The sequence below is a fragment of the Magnolia sinica genome, chromosome 11, assembly GCF_029962835.1.
Source record: "Magnolia sinica isolate HGM2019 chromosome 11, MsV1, whole genome shotgun sequence".
Lineage (NCBI taxonomy): Eukaryota > Viridiplantae > Streptophyta > Magnoliopsida > Magnoliales > Magnoliaceae > Magnolia > Magnolia sinica.
Window position 1 is genome coordinate 22,466,251 of NC_080583.1, and position 24,388 is coordinate 22,490,638.

A 24,388-nucleotide genomic window follows, 5' to 3' on the forward strand; every position below is an offset into this window, starting at 1 on the left:
ACTAGATTTAGCCTCAATTATTGATAAATGATGTTAAAAATTGAATTTAGCCTCAATTGATGCCAACGAAGGCTAAATCTATCTTTAGTCTCAGTTTTGCCTTAGTTACCTAAACTGAGACTACAACTCCCGTGGCTAAAGGCTTTAGCCTCAGTTGTTAGGAATCGAGGTTAAAAATAGATTCAGCTTCAGTTGGAGGTGATTGAGGCTAAAATTTGGATTTAGCCTCAGTTAGAAACAATAGAGGCTAAAATTTTGATTTAGCCTCATTTCAAGAAAACTGAAGCTAAAAAGTTTCTTTTAGCCTCACTTGAAGAACCGAGGCTATAAAAGTCATTTTAGTCTCGGTTGCTAAAACTGAGGCTAAAGCCTTTAGCCACGGGGGTTTCAACCTCGGTTTGGATAACTGAGGTAAAACTGAGGCTAAAGGCTTTAGCCTCAGTTTTTAACCTTTTCAGCTACAGTTTTGAACTGAGGCTAAAGCCTCCTTTTCTTGTAGTGGATGCATAAAAAAGTTGGACTAAAGTGAGCCCCAACATGCAATTCAAATCAAGGATTGTGATTCACTAAAAAGTGGGCCCCAACATGAAATTCAAATCGAGTGTTGTGTTGCATTATTACATGGGCCCCAACAAGAAATTCAAATCAACTAATGCAATGGATGTTATCATGCATGCATACCTGATTAGGGCCTTGTCCAACATCCACCTCGGTAAGCCATATGGGCAAATTTGTAGCAGCAAGAGTATCAATAGCAGATCTCATGTAAGCAATATTAGGAGTACCAAAATGACCCTCCAATCCAATTCCTGTGGACCCTTGATTCCCTGGGAAAGACATGATCTCCTTCACCTTCTGTACGTAATTAGACGGCGACGCCTTCGCATCACCGCTATACTCAATCGTATTATATTCATTCATAAAAATAGTATTCCTCCCATCCAGCTGATGTGCCCGTTGGAAGAATTGAGCCGTTGCAACCTTCCCAAGCTTATCTTCAAAGAAGCTGAAATGCAAATTCTCATTGTTCACATCCCAACCGATAACCTGTCCAGCATACCTCGTAACAACGGATGTGATTCTCTTCTCAGCCGCGGCCCGCAGCTGATCGGGCGATAGCGATGGGACCCACGACGGCTGGTCCTTAGGATCATCCCAGAATATGTTATGGCCTCTGATTGTGATGCCGTGCTTCTTGACGAGTGCGACCATAGCGTCGGCCGTCGTATAATCTTCCTTGCCTTGGAATCTCTCAGTACTGTACCATTTCATTTCATTCTCGAAGACGGTGACTCCGAATCGGGTGGTGAACCAGTTCTGGTAGGCTGCGTTGTTGAGGATGGTGTTGGCGATTGCTGACCCGAATGGGAATCCGCCGGTAAGCTTTTGATTGATGGAGAGGATTGCACCTGATAGGCTGTTTCCGTCTGCGTCTACAGCATGGAATCGGACCTTTCTCTTACGTACCTGCATGGATTTATGCATGTTGCTCTTAGATGCATGATGCAACGATATAACATATGTTAACTGAATTAACTCCTCTTAACGGCTGATATAGCGTTTCTTAGAGTTGTATCAGGATACTTGAAGAGTTCAATGCGTTGATCTAGACCGTTTATCAGGTACAATGGACACTTCATGGGACGTGGTTTCGCTTGTGACGCTGCCACTAGCCAGGTGGCGAGTGATCAGTGTGGCCCATCATAATCTATGTGTTTTATCCACACCGTCCATCCATTTTTACACGTTTATTTTTATTTTTTTTCTTTTTCTGTTAACTTGTTAGTACACCCCACTGTCAGTTCACAGTACTTCACTGCTAGCCACCCCAACTAGGGTCCATTTTTACACGTCATTTTAATACTTTAACCCAAAATGAGGCGAATCAAAATCTCAGGTGGACCACACCATGGCAAAACAGTTGTGATTGAATGTCTACCGTTAAAAACCTCGTAGGGCCCACTGTAATGTTTATTTCATATCCAACCAGTAGATTAGGTCATACAGACCTGGATGAAGGTAAAAAAAAAAAAACAAATATCAGCTTGATCCAAAACTTTTGTACCTCCAGGAAGTTTTAAATGTTCAGAGTTCAATCAACACTGTGGGCCTAGCCAACCCAAAAGTTTTTGGAAAAGGATGGACGGTGTGGATGAGACAAATACGCAATGTTGGGGCCTGCAGAGCACCGACCACTAGCCATTGGCTGGTGGCAGGGTGAGTAGCCAATCCGTTTCCCACTTCCTGGATAGCATGCAAACATCGTACCGGATCTGACAAATAGTAATCGTTTGATAATGAAATTTAATATAGATAGTTGAGATGAGTACATAAAACTTAGGTCTAATCAACAATCTGATCCGTCTACTTGTCAGGGACCATCATGTATTACATATGATTCAAAAGAATTACTTTTCTTAGGCAATCTTAACCCTCAAATCCATGGGTTGGAAAAAGGATGGATGTATAAAATAAGGCGAAATTAATGTCGGTAGGATCTTCCCATCACTGCCATTGTTCATGAGAAAATTTGAAATGTATTCTGGAATTAATAGACAGTTCAGATCGATTGATTGGATTGTACAACTAAACCAGTGCAATTAGGAGCACTGTAACTTTAAGTGCCCTAGGAGCACTGGAGCATCTCTCTACTTAAAGTGCCCTTGGTACAAGAGGGACTACCGTAACACGGACACTAATTGCATTGGGAAACTTCAACAGTCCAATCAATTGATCTAGACTGTTCATTAGGTCAAACACATATTCACAGGCTACCATACAATTATCACACTAATCTGATGATCATAACCATCCGAGCGATGGCATCTAATATGGATGGTCCAGATCAATTGTATAAAATAGGTCTAAACAGCAGTTCGATCCATCCAATTGATAGTTCCCATCCTATATAAATATTGGCAATGATTCTAAAGAATGGCAAAAACGATGGATACAAACAATAGGGCGAAATCTAAGATGGATTTAACCGTCCGATCAGTCTTACTTTTGAAAGGTAGCCGTTCAATTGTGTTCTATTACATGATTATTTCTCTAATTTCTGGTCTTACCTTTTCAATGGCCTCATCTTGATGAGCCGTCCATTCCTCTTGGGTGAATGGTTGCAATGAGACGCTGTCCACCCATATCTCCACTGCTGTATTGTTGGTCTGAAGAATTGAGTGAAACGAAATTTATCACAGAGGCATCAATTTCTGAAAAGGAAAAAAGATCTAGAATACATCTGAGCCGCATGTATCAAGTGGGACCCACCATGTTGATTCCACATTCTAACCCTCCAGTCAAAGGACCTTTTTGATGGATTCTTATTATTTAAACCAGGCTTATTGATTGGATGGCTAGGATCATCAAAGATTAACCATAGAGATTATTATACACCGAGTTTCAGTGTATAATCTATTCCTGAAATTATATATTCCTTCAATTACCTCAAAATACAGTTCAGATGGACCGGAGACATCGACGGTAGGACCTCCTTTAAGCATGGACCAGCAGCTAGCCTTAGCGGCAACAGCACCAGCATGCTTAAAACCGCTGGACGTTCTAAAAACGGCTGTCACCGGTGCATTTCCTTTGCTGATCTGAACCCAAGCTGAAACAACACAAATTTCTAATTAAGATCTCGCATTACTAGCAGATGTGGCACGTGTCCTCCAGATCGAAGCCGTCCATCAGGTCGGTTGTGAAATTTAAGGACGGCCCAAAAAACAATCCAGTCCTTTGGGTAGGCCACACATGTACAAAAGATCCGGAGGAATTACCCGAGAGAGTGTAGAGCTTGTGTTTGTGCAAGTAAAGCTTCTGGGAGAAGCTGTCATACGATTGGTTTCTGGAGTGGGCCACGATGAACTTGTTGCCCCCCTTTGATACCCTCTCTTCGATCTTGGCGAACCCAAATCTAGACCATCCATTCAGACCATGGTTAAATTCTGGGTTTATGAGAATCCCTCCGCCGTACTGAGGTTTTAGAGGTTCTTCCAAACACTGCATAAGGGGAGGGGTAAAAAAAAAACGTAAAGATAATAGATAGATACAGGAGCTTTTTGAGCAAAAAAAGCTGCACGCGATCAAACGTAACCATCCAGTGAATGTGCAACATCCAGCCGTACATCAGGTGACCCGGGTTGTTTGGATGACCTGGCCCAAGAATCAGACCGGTCAACTCATCATATTGGCCCCACATGTACAAAAACTGCACACACGAATTTACCAACAGAACTGATTTTGGGTCTGGTCATCGACATGGTCAGTTGTCCAAATTCATTGGACGAACTCTGATGGTTCAGATCATCAGATTAGTTGGATTTCAAGGCATGCTTGATTTTTAATGTGCCTCTGATTTGGATGGTCTGGATTAATCTAGATAAGTGCCACGTACGATTGGATGAGTTGCAACAGTAATAAATGCGTGATTTGGATGGCCCAGTACTTTCTCATGAGCATGAGCTGTATTGTGGATGGGACGTCCAAACATCATGCAGGAAGGTGATCATAACTATTCAGTCAGTGAGCCAGTCTCCTGCTTGAATGTGGAATCCTGACCATCCATTTGCATTCTTAGATGATTTGATGTGATACCAAAGTGGGTGCCAAAGATTTCTGATGATTGTGCTGAAGGCCCACCGTTCGGTAATCCAGATCATTGATCTATTAAGTGCCACCTTGGTAGAAAATACCCAAAACCCATATTGTGACCATTTTTCTTGACATGGACGGTTGTGATCGATAGGTCAAGAAAGTCGTATCGTGGAAATCTTTAGGTATATAGTCTATCAAAGATTGGGAGAAGAGTCCAACGGTCTGGATTACCGATCCATGGGCCAAATTGCCAAAACGTGTGTACTTTATCTCACGTGTTTTATACCTCAATGGTTGCTGAATAATCGTAGGATAAAGCCTCAGCTGCTGTCGCTGCAACAATCAATTTCAAAAGTTGACATGTATACCACTTAAATTATAAAAATACCGTTGCTAGGGAAGTATAAGATTCTCGGCCGACATAATACTATACTCGGTTTCTGTTTTGGACAAAAAGGTGCTAATGGTTGAGTGATCCAGACCGTTGGTATGTTGCGACCACGCTTGGATGAACAATCCTAGAAAGTAGAGATGTACTGGACAGTTCATCTGATGAGAATTACCATATATGGACAGTAGTACCCAAATCATCCACATTGGAAGATCGTGACCGTCCAATATTTATTTTTTTTTCTTTTCTTTTCTTTTGCCCGTATCCCTCTTCAGTTAGTGCAAATGGGACATACGTTCCATTGATCTGATGGACACCGTTGAGGTTCAGCTGAAAAGTAGCTCAAGATTAGCGGTCGTGATTTTCCAGTGTCAGAGATTTTCATAGTATGGTCCATCTATGGAGAGCCCCAACAGAGCAATGGTCTGGATCACTGGACGGTGGATCCCACTAACAAACAGAAAACCCTAAGATGGTCGCGGTTGTGTACTTCCACGCGCTCGTGGGAGCCGTACGCATTTGTTCAATGTCACGTGGGTGTGAGATCTGAGCTCTCCATCAGTTGAGCTACATTATAAACCCTCTGCATAAAAATCAGGTGGGCCACAGCATATCAAAATAAATGAACGGCTAGAGAGAAAAACTTCAACGGTAAATTTACTTTGCAAGTTGTGGCCCACCTAAAGAGGTAAACTGTCTGATTTTCGGGAAGAAGATCTAATGACTAGAAAAAAAAAAAAAAAATGTTTTTAACAGCCAATTCACCTTGCATTTATTGGCCCACCTAAAGAGTGAAATTATCTGATTCTCAGGGGATTATTTCCGACTTTATGGAAAGATAGGTCTAGTATACGAATTTCATATTCGCTCTACTCGCTTGTAGAATTAATTTCAATTAGGGTCGGCAGTGGGCAGGTCCCATGTAGTTCCTCTGGAGCTAAAATTATTATGGTCCGCACTATATGTGAGCCAAAATGTCAGAGATAGGCATACATCTTAGAAAAGCTTGCTAAAGTTTTTCATCTATCAATTTATTTTCTGAAGTGTGGTCCATCCGAAAAATAGAGAAACTTGATTTTTGTCTCAGGGTATCAAAACAATGAAGCCCACTGGATGGACGGCTTAGATCTCAATCTTATACACAATGCTATCACATGTGATGGCATGCAGATGAGATTCCCTGTACACGCGTGTAGACTTGGCACCTTACGTATCGCATGCCACTCTCTCGTGACTCGCGGATTGCCTGTGACTCCGAGCACAGACACCCCTACACACTCACCCCATAGTGGGATTTCACCACCTATGGATACTCGTACCCTTGACCGGAGTGTTGAAACTCTTGAGAGTCCATCACCCGAGCAAGAGTATGGATCCTCAGGTAGAACCACCATCGTCCAATTACGTTTGAATGGATTTTAGCCGTTTTTATGGAGGTGGGATTTTCCGTGCATATCCAAAGTGAGATTGGGTGAGGATCCTATTTTGAATCTGCATGTGGATTCCCCCATCATAAATGGCCAGTTAAGGCCTACAATGGTTCTATTTTGAAATGCAAACCTGCTGAGATGATACAAAGTATCATTAGAAAGATATGATCTCTTGTGAAATTTGCCATCTTCATGGGTAAAATTCAGCTACCTACAAAATCCACTTACAATTTTAATTAAATACCAAACAATTATATGAGCACTATAATATATAGATTAATTCCTACTTACATTAGGACAATTCACTAAATGAATATAGACCGTCCGTTAGGTCTCAGCCACATTTCATGGGCCACCATAAAAAATTCACAATGATCATATAATCAATGCCAAATAATAATACGACAGAGATTACCCATGATGCGCTATAAAGCACTTTAACGTAACAAGACTTTACACATGGCATATACATGCCACTGATATTCCAACATGGTCGATGGTTACAACATTCAATCCATCCATTAGAAGAGTACCATCATAGAGTTGTCATTTCTCAAGAATCTGACCATCCATAGCTTAAGTGGGCCTCAGTTTTTGAAACAAATATTCCAACTAGCTTAGGAAAACTTCATTTTATTTTTCAACTTCTATGCCTGTTTTCTACAGATATAAGTTCTGTGGCATGTATATTCATGGCGTATACATGCCACGTATATCCTAACATGGCCTATGGTTACAACATTCAATCCATCCATGAAAGGAGTACCATCATATGGTTGCCATTTCTCAAGATTCAGACCATCCATAGCTCAAGTGAGCCACAGTCACTACAAGAAAAGGAGGTTTTAGCCTCTGTTCAAAATGAAAATGGTGGCTAAAAAGGTTAAAAATTGAGGTTAAAGCCTTTAGCCTGTTATCCAAACCGAGGTTGAAACCCCTGTGGCTAAAGGCTTTAGCCTCAGTTTTAGCAACCGAGGCTAAAATGACTTTTATAGCCTCGGTTCTTCAAGTGAGGCTAAAAACCTTTTCAGCTTCAATTTTCTCGAAATGAGGCTAAATCAAAATTTTAGCCTCCATTGTTTTCAACTAAGACTAAATCTAAAATTTAGCCTCAATTACCTCCTACCGAAGCTAAATCTATTTTTAACCTCGGTTCTCAACAACTGAGGTTAAAGCCTTTAGCCACGGGAATTTCAGCCTTGGTTATCAACAACCGAGGCTAAATTCAAGCCTCAGTTACAAATTGAGGCTAAAAATGTTTTTTTTTTTTAAATATTTATTTAAACTACTAATCCATTCATTCAATCCACTCATGAAACAATTAATCACGAAAGCCACAATACCAACAAAACAGTTAACAACAGTCTATTTAAAGTTTAACTCAATCAAACTGTTACACAACATTAGGTTCCACAAATAATACAAAGTCATGATTGCGTCCGTCATCACCGGTGCCGTCATGCTTGGCAGACCCTGAGATAACATTGCCCGTCCATCTTCTTCTGCTTTTAACATTAAAGAATAGCTTTAAGATGAAGGAATAACAAACTAGGAAATAAATGTAAGCAAAACTAAGAAAAAGGGATGATTGGAGGAAGGAAAGATGAACTGAAAATCACGTGACATCATTTCTACTAGTCACTGGAAACAGGCATATGATTTGTGACTCCATAACATGTCTGTAGGTTCTCTATGAACTCTAATCACAGAGTGATACCCAAAAACTTGACACACTTGGTGGTCAAACTACAACTCAATGCCAACACGACTAGCACATCAGCCACTTTTGTTGTAACAGGAATGCATGTACTTATAGCCACTGCAAAAAGAAAAAAGAAAAACTAAGTTGTGGCTTTTGGGTTTTCTCAATTACATCAGATCTTTTATTCAAGTCACAATACAAAATAAAATTAAAATCTTTTAAGGCCTGATTGAGTTTCATCGACTTAATGCAAAGATAATCTACATGCTCAAAACAGAGCTAATCACAGGTTCACTAGGCTGGAAATAATCCATTGATCTAAATGCATCTTTTACGCTGCATTTTGAAACACACCTGAGTTGGATTGCAATTGTTCAGTTCAATTAGGTGACAATGATCGAATTGTATCGATGGTTACTGTTATTCATAATGGAATACAAATTGCAATTACATTCCTTTCTAGTTGAACTTGGAGTAATGATCACACAATACAAATACTATGATAGTTTCAAATTGGTCATTTCAGCTTCACTAAAATGATTATTGCATTTCTAGATGATAGCATGTCCAAACACAACCATAGCCTTGCATATACTCTCACCTTGAGCTGTCCTCAAACTATCCATACATATTAACTTTGGAATTATCTATAAGTCAAAGAAATTGAATGTTAATCTATATGCAAATAGAGATCATCATGGTTCCAACACTTATGTTCCTTAAATGAAAAGAAAAAAACCATTGAATATCATTCAAAATATAGAACATGAAAGCAGTGAAACACAAGTTCTTCTACAATATTTGGTGGTAATGTCAGTTGTATTAACAACATGCCTACACTGCAAAAGTTCAATGCAAACATTCTACAAGAGAAATAACTTTTGTTTTTAAGTTGAGACTATGAGAAACTCTGATATGACTGTGGTACTATCAACATGATCAAGAGATATGGGAGCCAATGGAATTTAAAAGATATACCATAGTTGCTAGAAACCATATCATTAATGAAGTATATAACATAAGTGCTTGTTTTTCACAACAACAAAACTTCATAAGGTTGCTAACATTATTGAGAACAGAAGTTCTTAAAAGTTTAGGAGAGCTCTAATAAAGAAAAGCTTGAAGACATGACAAACTCAAGCTTCCTTCAGTGAGCAGATAAGCAACAATTGCGATTCCTTTATCTTAGTGATAGATTATACCACCAAACGACGAAGAATTATGATAAGATCTACATGTAAGAATTTTTCTTTCTTCCTCTTTCTACAAGAGTGTTTCGTAGTGACCATAAGTTTTGCATTAAAACCATATAATTAATGAAGTATATAAGCCACTTAGTTTCAACAGGCTTTAAGCCAGGATTGACTTTACTTCATTGGATATTGCATCTTTACTTCCAAATAAATGAATTCATTGTAATATAAATCAATTGGGCACAAATCAAACCCTATAGTGATCAAGAATTCCATTGGCCAGCTAGTAGAATTTCACTTCTATGACGCCATACATGATTACTAGATGCATGGACTTAAATAACAGGTTAACTCTACTTGCCTTCAACCCAGTCCTCTCCTTCCTACCAACTTCACATCATTGCCTAAAACACAATCAACATTTAGTTTAATATAACCAACAGGAGGATAACTTATCTTTCATTGCCTAAGACAATCACATCATTGCGTAACACACAATCAACATTTCTAACTGTTCGCCACTTACATCAATGTATGTACTTTGTCCCAATTGAGATTTTTTTTTAAAAGAAAGTAGTCACTCTATCATCTGGATTCCAAACTTTTGACTTGGAAAAAAAGCTATCTATGATGTTCGCAACTGTGTAGCATATATTCAAATTATTACAAGACAAATGAGGTTCTTAATGTGCCCAGTTCTCAGCCTTACAGTTCTTTAAAGATTAAATTAGAAAAAGCAAAACTCCAGAGAGAACCTAGAATAATTGTGACACACATCACAGAGTTTGCTTACTCTCCTAGAATAATTGTGAAAACCAGAACCAAAACACCCTACCAAAGTTTGGTCTCCTAGATTACCGCCATTACAATTTGTGAGGGAGCAAACTATCCAAACTTCATCATTGATTATCCTTCAATATTTGCCGTTGTTCCTTTTAATAGAACAATTTATGGAAAACATTAAGGCCCTTCCAATCTAAACCTCACATCATTTGCATAGAATAAAGGCAATAGATTTCAACCTAAGGAATCTTGCAGGAGTTGCGTAAGTTTGTTGTTTCTGTAGGGTATGTAGGTATTTTTCTGAGCCAAGGCTGCAATCACATCTCCTAAACAGGAAAGGGACCGATTGATATGCTGTGCTTATTTTAGCCTATCTCTTGTTACTTTCTGATTTATCCACCCTCTCACTTCCAGCATTTTCTAACCATTTAGTGTCACCATGCTGATAAAGTTCTTCATTAAACAGTAAATTTCACAACAATCATCATCAGGACAGGAACAAAACAAATTCATAGAGAAGTTACTTATTGAAATTACCAACCTTCAAAGAGAAGAGGTATGGGAACAATCGTTGCAATAACAAATTCATAGAGAAGTTACTTCGGAAGCTGACAATTGCTGCATCAACAAATGCCAATTTCAATATATATAATACAAAGTCTGCACCAGGAATATAAAAAATTAAAAATGTTTCTTACTTTTCAAGAATTTGGTTGCATTAGGAAATGCTTTCAACACCTGGAGAAGAGACCAAATAAAGAAAAAGAAAAAAAGGTTATAAAAAAAAAAAAAAAAATCAGCATATAGTGCAATATAATCTGTAAAGTTTACAAAATTAAAAATGATAAGGGATGACACTTCAAGCAAATAAACATATGTCAAAGTATTTATGGAGAGAAATTTATTAAAAAAAAAAAAAAAAAACACGTCAAGCATTTATGATGCAAAATCCTGCACTAATTGAACTTCATTTATGATTACTGAAAATCAGTCCATGCACAAGTGAATCCAGTGAGAAGTTGTGATATGCATACCAAGGGTATCATATAATGGAGCACAATAAATCCCATGAGCATTGCAGGCCTGCAGAAGTTATGCAACATTAATAAGAAACACAAAAATCCAAAAAGGAGGCTCACATGTAGAGTTTAGAGGTGTGTTGAGCATACACATGTATAACCTAGCCCATCTAAATGCCACCGCATGTGCCAGCCAGGCACAAAGGTGTGAAATCCTAAATATGTGAACATAGGTTCATTCCCAGTTGATCTCATTTTAGCAAAGACAATGACAAGAGCTCCCAAACTCATACATAAAAACAAAAGAAGAGGAAAGGAGTTCCTACCAAGTGAATTTAGAGGTTTTTCCCCTGTAACATCCTGGATTTTCACTGTTTTTAGATTTCCAAAATTCCTTTAATTTTTTTTAATTTAATTTAATTAACTTATAATATTAGTTATTAACCATTAGCACTCAATGTTAGTGTATGTAGGGATGGTACCAGTAAAGAATCACACCAATCCGATTAATCAGCCATAGAAAGCCAATGAATCCGCCCGATCACTTCAACATCAGGTATAGTGTAACGTCCCGCCCAACCAAAACAGTGTCCTGGGGCATCCACATAGGATTTGCCACAAGACCGTTCATTTAAGCTACTCGTAGTGAGGTATCACAAATAAATTAGACCAAGATTTGCCCAATTGATTATGCCAGATGGATCCTGATAGAACCTGGTGCGGGCCTCCAAGCCAGATGGTCGTTTACACCTAGCGACAGCCCATATGGGCTACACCATGACACAGGAAAGTTAGAAAATTCTAAAAATAAAGGGAACCATAAATCTCACTGGGCTTGTAGACCATCTCGGACCACGGACCCAGCGGACACTCAGAAGTGGGATCTGGCACTGACTGAATGCACCTCACCAATGCCAGGACCGAAATCTGGCGCTTACAAATGAAACCGAGATACCAGGCTATCCAACCATCGGATCTCTTCCACATTCACGGTGGAGGTCTAATGAATTTTCCTACACCTGTCCACCAACTCTGGGACCTGATCGTGGAACGGTGACCGTCGATCACAAATTGGACCCGTACGACTAAACCCCAGATCCGACCATCCCCAAATTTTGCATGGCCCTTCATCGGGCTATGAAGCATCTATCCTAAAAATTTCATAGCCAGAGGGCCACCAGAACCACTCCAATCACCAGAATGGACCCCACAGGGCCATTTGAATATCGGAACCGTTTACTCAAACCCCATAACCGATCATCCATTTGTTCCCAAATTTTATATGGCCCCTCATTGGGCCATAAGGCACCTACACATCAAATTTGGTGGCCAATGGGGTATTGGGTCCGCCCCAAAACCAATGAGGAATCCCAGAGGGCCATTGTGGGAATTCATTGAAATTAAAGGCCAGAGGGCCCAAATCTAACCGACCCTTCTCTAACTAATCAAGGCAAGCATGACTAAATTAAAGATCTAACCGGGGGTAGAGTCAGATGAGGCCCGGATCTTGAATAATAGACTAAATCAACCCCATTACTCTTTTAGTCTAAAACCGACGTTTTAGAGTGATCATGACCAAATATCCACTTCCACTAGTTATAAATAGGCCACCCTATAAATATAGTTAATCTTAACCCTGATCATTGCCCATGAGAAATCTCAATACCTAATTCATTCCAGAAACGCTCTGATTTTCTGAAGAAGCTTTAGACCGCTCGTTGGTGGGCCATTAGTTCCAAAATTATAGAGTAATGTTCGTCTTACTGGGCTCGATGTTCATCGCGGGAGTCAGACCTGGGTAGTATCTAGAACCACTCAAATTGAGCCGAAGGACGAGTGCATGAGAAGCGCAAATACCCTAAAGAAAGGAATTGGAACTTAAGTGAATTGAGTCATCCAATCTTATGCAAAGTTGAGGATTTCGGACCGTCGGTTTGCGACCAAACTTCACACGTGGAGTAAGGATATTTTCCTGCTCATATCCGTATAGTTGTGGCCCCAATCGACCATCGGTGACCGTTGAACAGATTTCTAATCATATCTGTCAATCGGCGCATCCAAATGGCAGGCCGATCATGTTCATACGTAGATCATCATTAGGGCTAACTATCCTATGGTGTATATCAATATGTATACCTTATAGTGGGCCCTAGATCTTGAAAAGACCCTCCCATAGGTCTAGTATAGTGAAAACCCAACACTTGGGGCCATTTCCACCAAATCTGGCATTATAAAAGGGCCTCATTTGGGCTCTCTCTCTCCCCATACGATTTTGCCCTAGAGAAGGAAAGAGAGAAGAGAGAAAAAGGAGAAGAGAAAGAGGAGAAAGGAGGAGAAAGAGAGAGGAAGAAGAGAGTGAAGGAAGGTACTGTTGATGGTGGGGCCCAAGGAAGCTCAACCTTGCACCTCCCTACCTCTTCTCCAAGGAAATCCCTCCACTACAACCACACATTCACTCCGTTGATCGTCTAGGTAAAATCCCTCACCCCCTTTTTCTTGAAATCCATGTATTGAGGAGAGATTAACATGGATTCTAACATACAAATGCTTGCTTTAGGGATTTCCGGCCGTTCAACCCCAAAAATCCCCACTCCTAGGTCGTTCCCAAGCCTCCAACGAATTCGAAGGTGCGGACTAATGTTCTTAGGTAGCCTAGCACCAATTTTAATACGAGATTAATGACTTTGATTGCTTGGATGTTATATTTGAAAGCCTAGGGAAATCCTAGGAATTGTATGTTGGTTGGAATTGTATGGATTTATATGTTTGGCTCTCTCTCATGATGTAGTTTATATTTCTCACATGATTTGATGTATGGATGATCATATGCTCATGTCGTGTTGATTTTTATACGTTGTTTGCTTCATATTACGTATGATTTCATTACTCTTGTGTACATGATTTCTCAACATGGAGGAAGTGTTAACTTCCTCACCAACCCACACCACACACATACACTTTATTTATATGTTAATAGTTTGCTTGTTAAAGAAATTTGAATTATATGTTGAGCAACATGAGAACATGGTGTTGAATATGCTTGATGTTACTTTGATAGTTGGCATGCCATGAGTCCCTATTCCTATCCTTGGGTTGGTCAGGAATTTGAGAAGTGACGGTAGTCCCATCGGTTGGACTATGCTATGGCTAGACCCATGCGTTTGGGCGGGTGTGTGCGGGTGGCTGTAGTTCGACTACATGGGTCCTTTGTGCCCGATGTCACTCACCTCATGCTCGCTCGACTCAGGTGGTCTAGCCTACTGTCTGACCAACCTTGATTGTTAACCCTTCTTGTTCACACTTGTATGGAACCTGGGACACCCCACAACCATTGTAGCTCATCAATAACCCACTTGAAATTGGTCCACAGCCTCGTGAGCCGGGCATGGTGGAATGGGACACTGTGTCCGAGCTGTCGGCCTATGCTGGGGTACCGCGCCTCCCCGTAGTGACCGCGAGCGATCCCTTTCTAATGGCACTCCTCATGTGCTTGAAATCAGGGATGAGGAACCCGACGGGATCACGGACCGTGGGGTCTCGGCCTCATGCATTGGGGGGTCTTGGCCTCGCAACCCGTTTAGGGCATTGATACGTGAGGTGTACCAGATTCTCAAATCTGCTGGATAAATGGACCTAACTAATCACACGGCTAACACGATCATTGCATCGCACTAGTTAGGTAGCGACTCGGCAGTCGAGGTCGCACTGAGGGAGTGTTGGCATTGGCGATCGTTAGATGGTGTCGCACGAGGGATCGTTGTGGTGAGGGCATGTATTATGTCATGCTGCATACATGCGCATTAATAAGATTACTTAGATGTATGTGATTGTCTGCTTTTCATTAATATCATATTATAATTGATGCCTGTGATAACTTAAGACTAATAGCACCCACTGAGTTGATCACTCACTCCCACTCTGGGACGGTGTTTTAAAACACCAACCAGACCTATTCATAGATGCAGGTGACTCGAGACTGGAGGAGCCTGGTGGGGCAAGCTTCGAGGAGGAGGACGAGCTGTCCTACTTCCAGTTGATGGACGGTTCTCCGCCAGCTTGATAGGCGGGATTGGATCGCTGAGCAGAGGCTCAGTTTTACTCTTTTTGGTCATATTATTCTTTTGTAATTTTGTTGTGTAGCATCTTATACGACCCATGTATTCCTTTGGACATGTATATGTATATATATATATTTGTATTCAGTCTCTTTCATTTTAGTGGACTTGTGTGGATGTACTTCATGTACTAGGAGATTTCAGGCTGCGCATTTAGATTGGATCGCATATTGATGAAAATTGGCTATAAGTGACCTCGGGAACTCGGGAGTCGAGTATATGCACGACCCCCGATTTCCAGGGCGTTACATCCCCTTTATCAATTGGTATTCCTTAATATATACATGCATAGATAGACATGTACACATGCTCTCTTTCCCCCACCCCACGCATGTGTGGGCACACACACACAAGAAATGTCCACGAGTGAGTTTCAGCTCACAGGGAAAATGCTTGCTTGTCTCAAAATACACATTTGTTAGTGGACTCAACAAAAGCACAAAGACTTTCGCAAGAGAAAGAAACACCCGAGGGAAATGCTAGATGGTTCTTTGCAAAAACTTGGAATCTGTGGTAATATAGACAAAAGAAGATGGAAACTATCTTGACTATGCGACAAGGTACAACTGACCTTAGAAATTAGAATATAAAACTTGCATCCAGAAACCTTAAATAAAAAATAAAATAAAAAATAAAAACATCTATCAACTGAAATAAATTCTGCAAGCCATATATTGAAGTTCCCAAGGATGAACATTCAATTGCAAGCAACCTGTTAAGTAAAAAATTAAAACCAAAGCAATACAAACGAGGGACAAAAGGATATTTGGTTAAAATTTGACTATAAACAAGCCTAGATATGGTGATCCTAGCTATATGGTCAAAATGGATAGTTGCAAGCAATGGTCCACGTACAACCTTGCCCAATTGGATGGTTAGGATCATCCAAAGTGAACATTTTTTTAATTTTTTTTTACAAATCTACAACAAGTGAACATTTCAGTCATGTTTAGCCATCAATCAGAGAGAGGAAATCATTTTGATGAAATGCATTTATGTTACATAAAAGCAAACAAGTGAATGTAATTAAAGGTAAATATGTAGAATCTCTGTTTTGTACATCCTCTGTTCATAAATACAAAAATATAGGGCTGGATGCATCCACATCACCAACATGCAACTCTAATGCCAAAAGCTTTAACAACCATGCTCTTTAGAAAGGTATTGCAACAAAAAATAAGTAAATTTTGCTAACTGTGCCCGCCCTGACAAGTGCATTAATATATGAACAAAGAAAAAGGCAATCGATCAAGTTCACATATCAAAATTATTTGAAGACAAAGTACTAGAAGAATAACCATTGGTAGTTTGATTCCAACAATAAAGAAGTTCATGGAAGTTAGTAATGCCAGACTGCGGTCTTTAGTTCCCATGTTAGCTAAATGTAAAGCTGATTAGAGGCAAGAACCATCAGAAAATTCCTCGTCATCTTCTCATCACTCATAATCCCTTTGATTTATTAGAGCAAGCCACCTAGATGTCCATACTAAGTGCAAATTTTGAGATTCATTTGAATATCGGTGAGTTCAAAACAAATGAGAGAAACAGACTAAAATCTACTTGGCATGACTGCTACAACTTTACAGGGTTGCTATATCATCCATCATCATCAGATATGTGAAAATTGTTGAAAATACGTAAGAGGAAACATATAATGCTTGGCCAAGTAAAAAAAAAAAAATGGTTTTGGTTCAGCTAGAAACCTAAAGGTGGCCCACTTCCATGATCCAGGCCATTCATCTGGTGGGCCCTATTATGAATGAATCATGCCCCAAAAACTCCCCACTCATAGAATCTTACCACAGGATCAGTGGAATTTTCCAGTCGAATACAGATGATTGGGCAAACCATCCATTTGTAGGCCACAAATCAAACATCGATGATCACCTAATGGAGTTTTTTTTTTTTTTTTTTTCAACATGGTCCATCTAAGAGAACCCACTATATGGACCATCTGGATCACTGAAAGGTGGAATCCAGCTCTAAATGTGTGGGGTGAGCAAAAGACATGCATTAGGCATGAAAACTGAGAAATTTGGAGGGAAATCTGATACTGGAATGGTACCTGAGACATGGCAGCCGCGACGACGCCGGGATGGTAGAGTTGCTGCTTCTGTACCAACACCTGCTACATCAGGGCTTGTTGCTATTGTTGCTGCTTCAATCTCTGCTGCATTCTCCCAACCTTCTTAAATGTATTGTCCAGGAACCCAACGGACAAAACAGCAAATCTCGGACAGGAATCCTAGAAAGGAGCGGCGAAGAAGGATTCCAGCTCTTTTACAGAGATTGAAGCTGAGAAAACGAGAAAAAAAAGAGAGTAAAATCTACGAATCGGGAGCAGAAACCCTAGGCGAAAAAGCGAAGAAAGAGATCGAGGTCATGATAGGTTCTTCAAAGATCGAAGAAATCAAAGAGATTTGGAGGTATGAAAATCCCGGGGGAAAACCCTAGAAAGAGAACGAAGATCTCTCTCGCTCGCTCACACAGCAAGTGAGAAAAAGGAGTTAGGGAAAAAGCATCATGTGCGCCCGACGAATTTATATTTCATATTTCAGACAGACTTTTAGCCTCAGATCCTATTCAACCGAGGCTAAAAAGTAGCCATTTGGCCTTTGTGTGAAATCTTTCATCCGTCCATCCGATTTCATTGGAAATTTCTTAATTTTTTTCGGAATTTTCAATTATTTGAAATTTCTCAATTTTTTAAAATTTTTTAATTTTTTTTAAGATTTTCAAATTCAAAATTCTTTTTTTTTCAAAAATTTCAAAATTTTTCAAAATTCTTAATTTTTTTAAAATTCTCATTTTTTTAAAAAAAAAATCATACTTTTTCATAATTATCATTTTTTATTCTTAATTTTTCAAAAAAAAATTCTTAATTTTTTAAAAGTTCTCAAATTTTTAAAAAATTCTTAGTTCTTAAAAAAATTCAAAATTCAAAACTCTCAAATTTTTTTTTTCAAAATTCTTAATTTTTTTCCCAATTGTCTCCATTTAAATAAATAAAAAATCTCAATTTTTTCACAATTGTCAAAAATTTTAAAAATTTTTAATTCTTTCAATATTCTCAATTTTTTTCAATATTCCTAAATATAAACTTTTGGCCCCGATTCTTATGCAATGGAGGCTAAAAAGTAGACTTTTGGCCTTGGTTCCTATGCAAATGAGGCTAAAAAGTAGAATTTTCGCCTCGGTTCCTATGTGACTAAGGGTAAAAAGTAGACCTTTTGCCTCAGTTCCTGAGGCTAAAAAGTAGACCTTTCGCCTCGGTTCCTATGCAACTGAGGCTAAAAGGTAGACATTTCGCCTTGGTTCCTATCAAACTAAGGCTAAAAAGTAGACCTTTCGCCTCGGTTCCTATGCAACTGAGGCTAAAAAGTAGACCTTTCGCCTCAGTTCCTATGCAACTTGGGCTAAAAGGTAAACCTTTCGCCTCGGTTCGTATGCAACTGAGGCTAAAAGGTAAACTTAACCGAAGCTAAAAAATAGACTTTTGGCCTCGGTTCCTATAGAACTGAAGCTAAAAGGTGACTTTTTGCCTCGGTTCGTATGCAACTGAGGCTAAAAGGTAGACTATTCGCCTCAGTTCTTATACAACTGAGGCTAAAAGGTAGACTTTTCGCCTCAATTCCTATGCAACTGAGGCTAAAAGGCAAACTTTTCGCCTTAATTCCTATGCAACTGAGGCTAAAAGGTGACTTTTCACCTCGGTTCCTATGCAACTGAGGCTAAAAGGTAGACTTTTCGCCTCGGTTCCTATACAACTGAGGCGAAAGATGAACTTTTAGCCTCAGTTCCTTAACAACCGAGGCTAAAAGACACATTTAGCCTCCATTTTTTCAACTGAGGCTAAAAAATTGTGGCTAATAGCCTATTTTCTTATAGTGAGTTTTTCAAACAAATATAAGTTTCTAGCTGGCTTAGGAAAACTGTCTTTTATTTTTCAACTTCTATGCCTACTTCCAACAAATATAAGTTTCGTGGCATGTATATTTGTGGCATATACATGCCACAAATATCCCAACATGGCCTATGGTTACAGTTGAATTCATCCATTAAAGGAGTATCATCATATAATTGCCATTTCTCGAGAATCAGACCATCCATAGCTCAAGTGGGCCATAGTTTATGAAACAAATATAAGTTTTTAGCTGGCTTAGGAAAACTTTCTTCTATTTTCCAACTTCTATGTTAATTTCAAACTCAATGTCCCACCATATGAGTAGAGTAGATTTATTTTTGGGTGAGAACATTTACACCATCAGACTCACATGAAAGATGGCTCGAAAGTTGCAAGCATATACCAAGCCGGCACATGTTTAGACATGAACATGGGTCTCAACCTAATTTCCATCCATCATTTTTGAAAGTTCACAACCATGAGATATACAAAAGTCATAGCCTCACATCAAGACGCATTCTCAGTAAGATTAATTAATATAGAGCATACATATTAAAATTATACATAACACCAATCATGTAATCAAATACCAAATAATTATAAATGAAATAATAATAATAATAATAATGATAATAATAATAATAACAATAATAAAAAAAATATAGCATTAAATACTACAAAATGGAAGAGTAAAAGATGAGACTACAATAGCTTACAAGAACTAAGGAAGCAAGAGGCAACATGAGATGGAGGTGCAAGTGTGCGAGTATATATAGACAAGATATTGGAAATTTTGGAATATATATATATATTTTAAATTTTTTTATTTTTTTCTAATTTGTTTTTTAAATTTTAGATTCTATAAATCCCAGATATCTCCTAATATGGTTAATTATATAGATGGTCCGGATGCGGATTGCCTCCTACCCCGCCCGGATGATAATCCGTCCGGGCAGGGCTCTGTGGGGCCCAATATGATGTAAGTGCTTTATCCATGCCATTAATCATTTTTCTCCTATCATTTTAAGGTGTGAGCCAAAAAATTAGACAGGTAAAGTGTTAAGTGGACCACAAAGTGGAGATTGAACATCCACCATTAAAAACTTCTTGGGAGCTTGGATCAAGCTGATATTTGTTTTGTCACTTCATCTACGTTTACATGACCTTATGACTAGGTTGGAAGGTAAAAAAAACATCACGGTGGCCCTTAGAAAGGTTTCAACGGTGGTTGTCATTATCACTGCAGCTTCATTTGGTGTGGTCCACTGGAGCTGTGGAACTGCTTCAATTTTATCATCATATCTTAAAATGATATGATAAAAGTGATAAACTGCGTGGATAAAACAATTACATCACATTGGGCCCCACAGAGTCCTGCCTGGACGGATTACCGTCGGGGCGGGTGTAGGACGCAATACGCGTCCACATGGTCCAATCAAGTATTGCAAAGTGATATTAAGATAGAAAAAAATACATGTTACCTGCAATACATTCCAACTAATACATATAGGATCCAATTCATGTTTTACCAATCCAAACCGATAATACGAAGGTCCATGCCTTGGATGGGAACAGATACGAAACCAAAATTCTTATATTGGAATATTTCAACATTTTTATCATTTAAACAATATATGCCATCTCCTCAACCATTATTTTGTGAACCATCGATCAAATATTCAAGATTTTTAATTTAATTTCCAAAGTTCCAGTCATTGGCTGTGTATCGCGTCACATCAACGGCTAAGATCACTGAACATGGTCCCATATCGAACAGCTTCAGTGCTTACTTATCCTATAACAATATCTCCGGACGTACACTTCAAGAAATACGTGCGTGGTATCTACGTGTTCTAAATAAGCATATCTCACGTTACAAATCTTTAACGGGAGGTGGTGAATTTTTGTATACTCCAGCGGAGTGTGATGATTGATACAACGGCACTCACAAATTGTACACGTGGCATTCATCAACTCAGATCACACCGTACAAATTGCCCAACTCAATCTGGATTGTTGAGAAAGATACTAACCTCAGATCGAAGGACATTTGTTTATTGGATCTGGACCTTTCAACTACTTCTCATTCTGACCATCCATTAAATGTCTACCAATCAGCTAGTTAGGGGATCGAATGATTATATTATTTGGATTTTAGGGACGACGATTTGAACGGTTTGATTTCTAGTAGCTTGTAAGTCACGGTTTAATTTTTAATGAATTGCAGGTCACATGTACAGTTTCTTAGTGCCTGCGTATCAACTACCTAGCTTTTTTGGAGTATCAAAAGTTTTCGCTTGGGGATTATTTGATATTCCAATTAAACAGTCTGAATAGGGGGACCCACTATTGGGTTGTCCTAACTTGAAATTTAGTCGTTCGATCTAGAATGGTGTGTTTCGTTTTATCCGTCCGATGGATGTCTGCCAATCTACCGGTCATGATATTGGTTTAGTGTAATTTTTAGTTTGTCAAACATCTAAAGTAAAATGCATGATTTGGACGGCCAGATCTGAGTTTCGTGCATGCCACGTGTAAATTTTAAAGTGTATGTGTACGAATGTAAATGTACTTTCTGGCCTCGATGGAATCCAGGCCATTGCAGCACATGTGCCACAATGCCACACGTGTAATAAGTCCACGTCATTCATCAGGTACAATGCACTGTGTTTATATACCCGTAGATCAAAACCTGCCAAGTAGGCTGCATGTGTAGTTCAAGGAGGACCGTTGATCATCATTCTCTCCTTTTGTCTCATCGAAATGTGGCAGGAAATTTTCAACGGTAGGCATTCAACCCTCCTTTTCCTACGGTGTGGTCTACTTGAGCTTTGGATATGCGGCGGGGATTGAGTACTACCTCCACTAGGACCTGTCCAAATATGGACGGTCATGTCAGGAGCTCTGTGGGGCCCACCGTGATATGTATATTTTATCCAGGCCGTCTATTTATTTTGATAGATCATTTTAAGTCATGAGCCTAAAACTAAGGCAGATTGAATCTTAACTAGACCACACCACATGAAGCAGTGGGGATTTAAATTCTACCGTTGAAAAAATCTTAGGGGCTACAAAAGTTTTGGATCAAGCTGATAATTATTTTTTCCCTTCATGCATATCTACGTGACCTTATGAACTGGTTGGATGGAAAATAAACATTACGGTGGGCCCTAAGAAGTTTTTAACAGTAAGAGTTCAATCCCCACTGCTTCATGTGGTGTGGTCCACTTAAGGCTTCGATTTACTTTATTTTTGAGGTAATGCACTAAAACGACCTGTCAAAATAGATGAACGGCGTGGATAAAATATACAGATTACGGTGGACCCGATAGAGCCCCCGGCATGACTCTCCGTCTCTAGCTAGGTTCTGGTGAGGGTAGTACCCAATCCGCGCCGCGGAAACGGATTGGCTACCCCCCTAACACCAACCCGGTGGCCGGTGGTCGGTGCTATGTGGGCCCCACCATGATGTGTGTGTTTCATCCATTCCTTTCATCTATGTTTATAGGTCATTTTAAGGCTTGATCTATGAGAGGGACATGAATCTCAAGTGGACCACACTAAAGGAAAACAATAGTGATTGGATATCCACTATTAAAAATCCTCCTAGTGCCCACTGTACTGTTTATTTGACATCCAATATGTTGATTAGGTCATATAGACCCAGATGATGGGAAAAAGATCAGCTTGATCCAAAACTTTTATGGCCCCCAAAAAGTTTTTAATGGCCGATGTTCATTCAACACTTTTCCATTAATGTCGTCCACTTGATATTGGGATATACCTCATTTTTGGTCTCATGCCATTAAATGATCTAGAAAAATAGATGGACCGCATGGATGAAAAATACACATCATGGTGGGCTCCACATAGCACTGACCATCAGTCATTGGCTGGTGGCGGGTGGAGTATTCAATCCGTTTCCCATTACGGGGTTTATGCTCTAAAATTAGAATGGCCGATGGCAGGTGGAGTATTCAATCCGTTTCCCATTATGGGGTTTATGCTCTAAAATTAACTGGCAAAACGGATGTACAGCGTGTATAAAAAGGAGGCGGATTGCGTCCTAAGGCTCTGTGGGGCCCACGGTGATGTAAGTGTTTTATCCACGCCGTTCATAGTTTTTTCCAGATAATTTTAACTTACGATTAAAAAAATGAGGCAGGTTTAGGGCTTCAGTGGACATACACCATTAAAAACTTCTTGAGAGCTGGAGAAGTTTCAGATCAAGCTGATATTTGTTTATTCATCTCATCCACGCCTACATGACCATACCAATAGGTTGGATGGTTAAAAAAAAACATCAGGTGGCCCTTAGAAAGGTTTCAACTGTGAGTGTCATTATCACTGCAGCTTCCTTTGATGTGGTCCACAGGAGCTTTGGACATGCTTCATTTTTATGCTCATACTTTAAAATGATACGAGAAAAGCGATGAACGGCTTAGATAAAACAATTACATCACGGCGGGCCCCACAGAACCCCGCTGATGCATTCCGCGTCCGTATAAAACACATACATCACGGTGGGGCCCACAGTTGTGTGAATAGGATATCCCTGGAGATATGTCTTCAGGCATTCGCTTCCGTTATAAAGATTAATTGGTACGAAAATGGCTTGAGACCACTTATCAGATGAACCATGACAGTGAAATCAACGGACAGCTGATCTGAACTAATACACATGTTTGGCCTATCTGATGGCTGGATTGCCCTGATTTTCATGTCAGGTGATGGTCATGGTACCGCCAAGCTTCCACATGGCTCGGATGTCCTACACGTGTGATTCTTTGGCAGGAAAAAGGGAAACAGATTGGGTACCGAGTAACCCAGTACGCTAAGCTTACTGAGTAAATTCTGTGGGGCCTACCATCATTCATGCATTTTATCCACTCTTTCCATCCATTTTAGAAGATAATTGTATGGGTTTAGCCCAAAAATGAGTCCTATATATATTTTAAGTGGACCACACCAATGGAAACAGTGTGAATTGAACATCTACCGTTGAAAATTTCTTGTGGGCCACAGAAGTTTTAGATCAATCTGATATTTGTTTTTACCCTTCATCGATGTCTGTGTGATCTTATGAACAGGTTGGATGACAAATAAACATCACTGTGGGCCTTAGAAAGGTTTCAACGGTGGAAATCAACATTTCCACTCTTTCCTGTGGTATGGTACAGTTGAGCTTTGGATATTCTTCTATTTTGGGATCAACACTTAAAATGATCGGTAAAAATGGATGTACGGCGTGGATA

The 24,388-nt window shown here is 39.5% G+C and overlaps 1 protein-coding gene across 1 annotated transcript in view; it reads right to left on the reverse strand.

Annotated features, from left to right (window-relative positions):
• Positions 1 to 16,602, reverse strand: part of LOC131218059 (endo-1,4-beta-xylanase 5-like) — a 32,410-nt gene extending 15,808 nt beyond the window's left edge. The window contains exons 1-8 of the mRNA XM_058212744.1: positions 16,516 to 16,602; positions 11,130 to 11,178; positions 10,633 to 10,755; positions 4,883 to 4,929; positions 3,780 to 4,002; positions 3,447 to 3,610; positions 3,069 to 3,167; positions 682 to 1,467 (exon numbers count right to left, since the gene is read on the reverse strand). Coding sequence (XP_058068727.1) covers positions 682 to 1,467; positions 3,069 to 3,167; positions 3,447 to 3,610; positions 3,780 to 4,002; positions 4,883 to 4,929; positions 10,633 to 10,755; positions 11,130 to 11,178; positions 16,516 to 16,602 — 1,578 coding nt within the window. The remainder of the gene's footprint in view (positions 1 to 681; positions 1,468 to 3,068; positions 3,168 to 3,446; positions 3,611 to 3,779; positions 4,003 to 4,882; positions 4,930 to 10,632; positions 10,756 to 11,129; positions 11,179 to 16,515) is intronic.
• Positions 16,603 to 24,388: the final 7,786 nt, after the last annotated feature.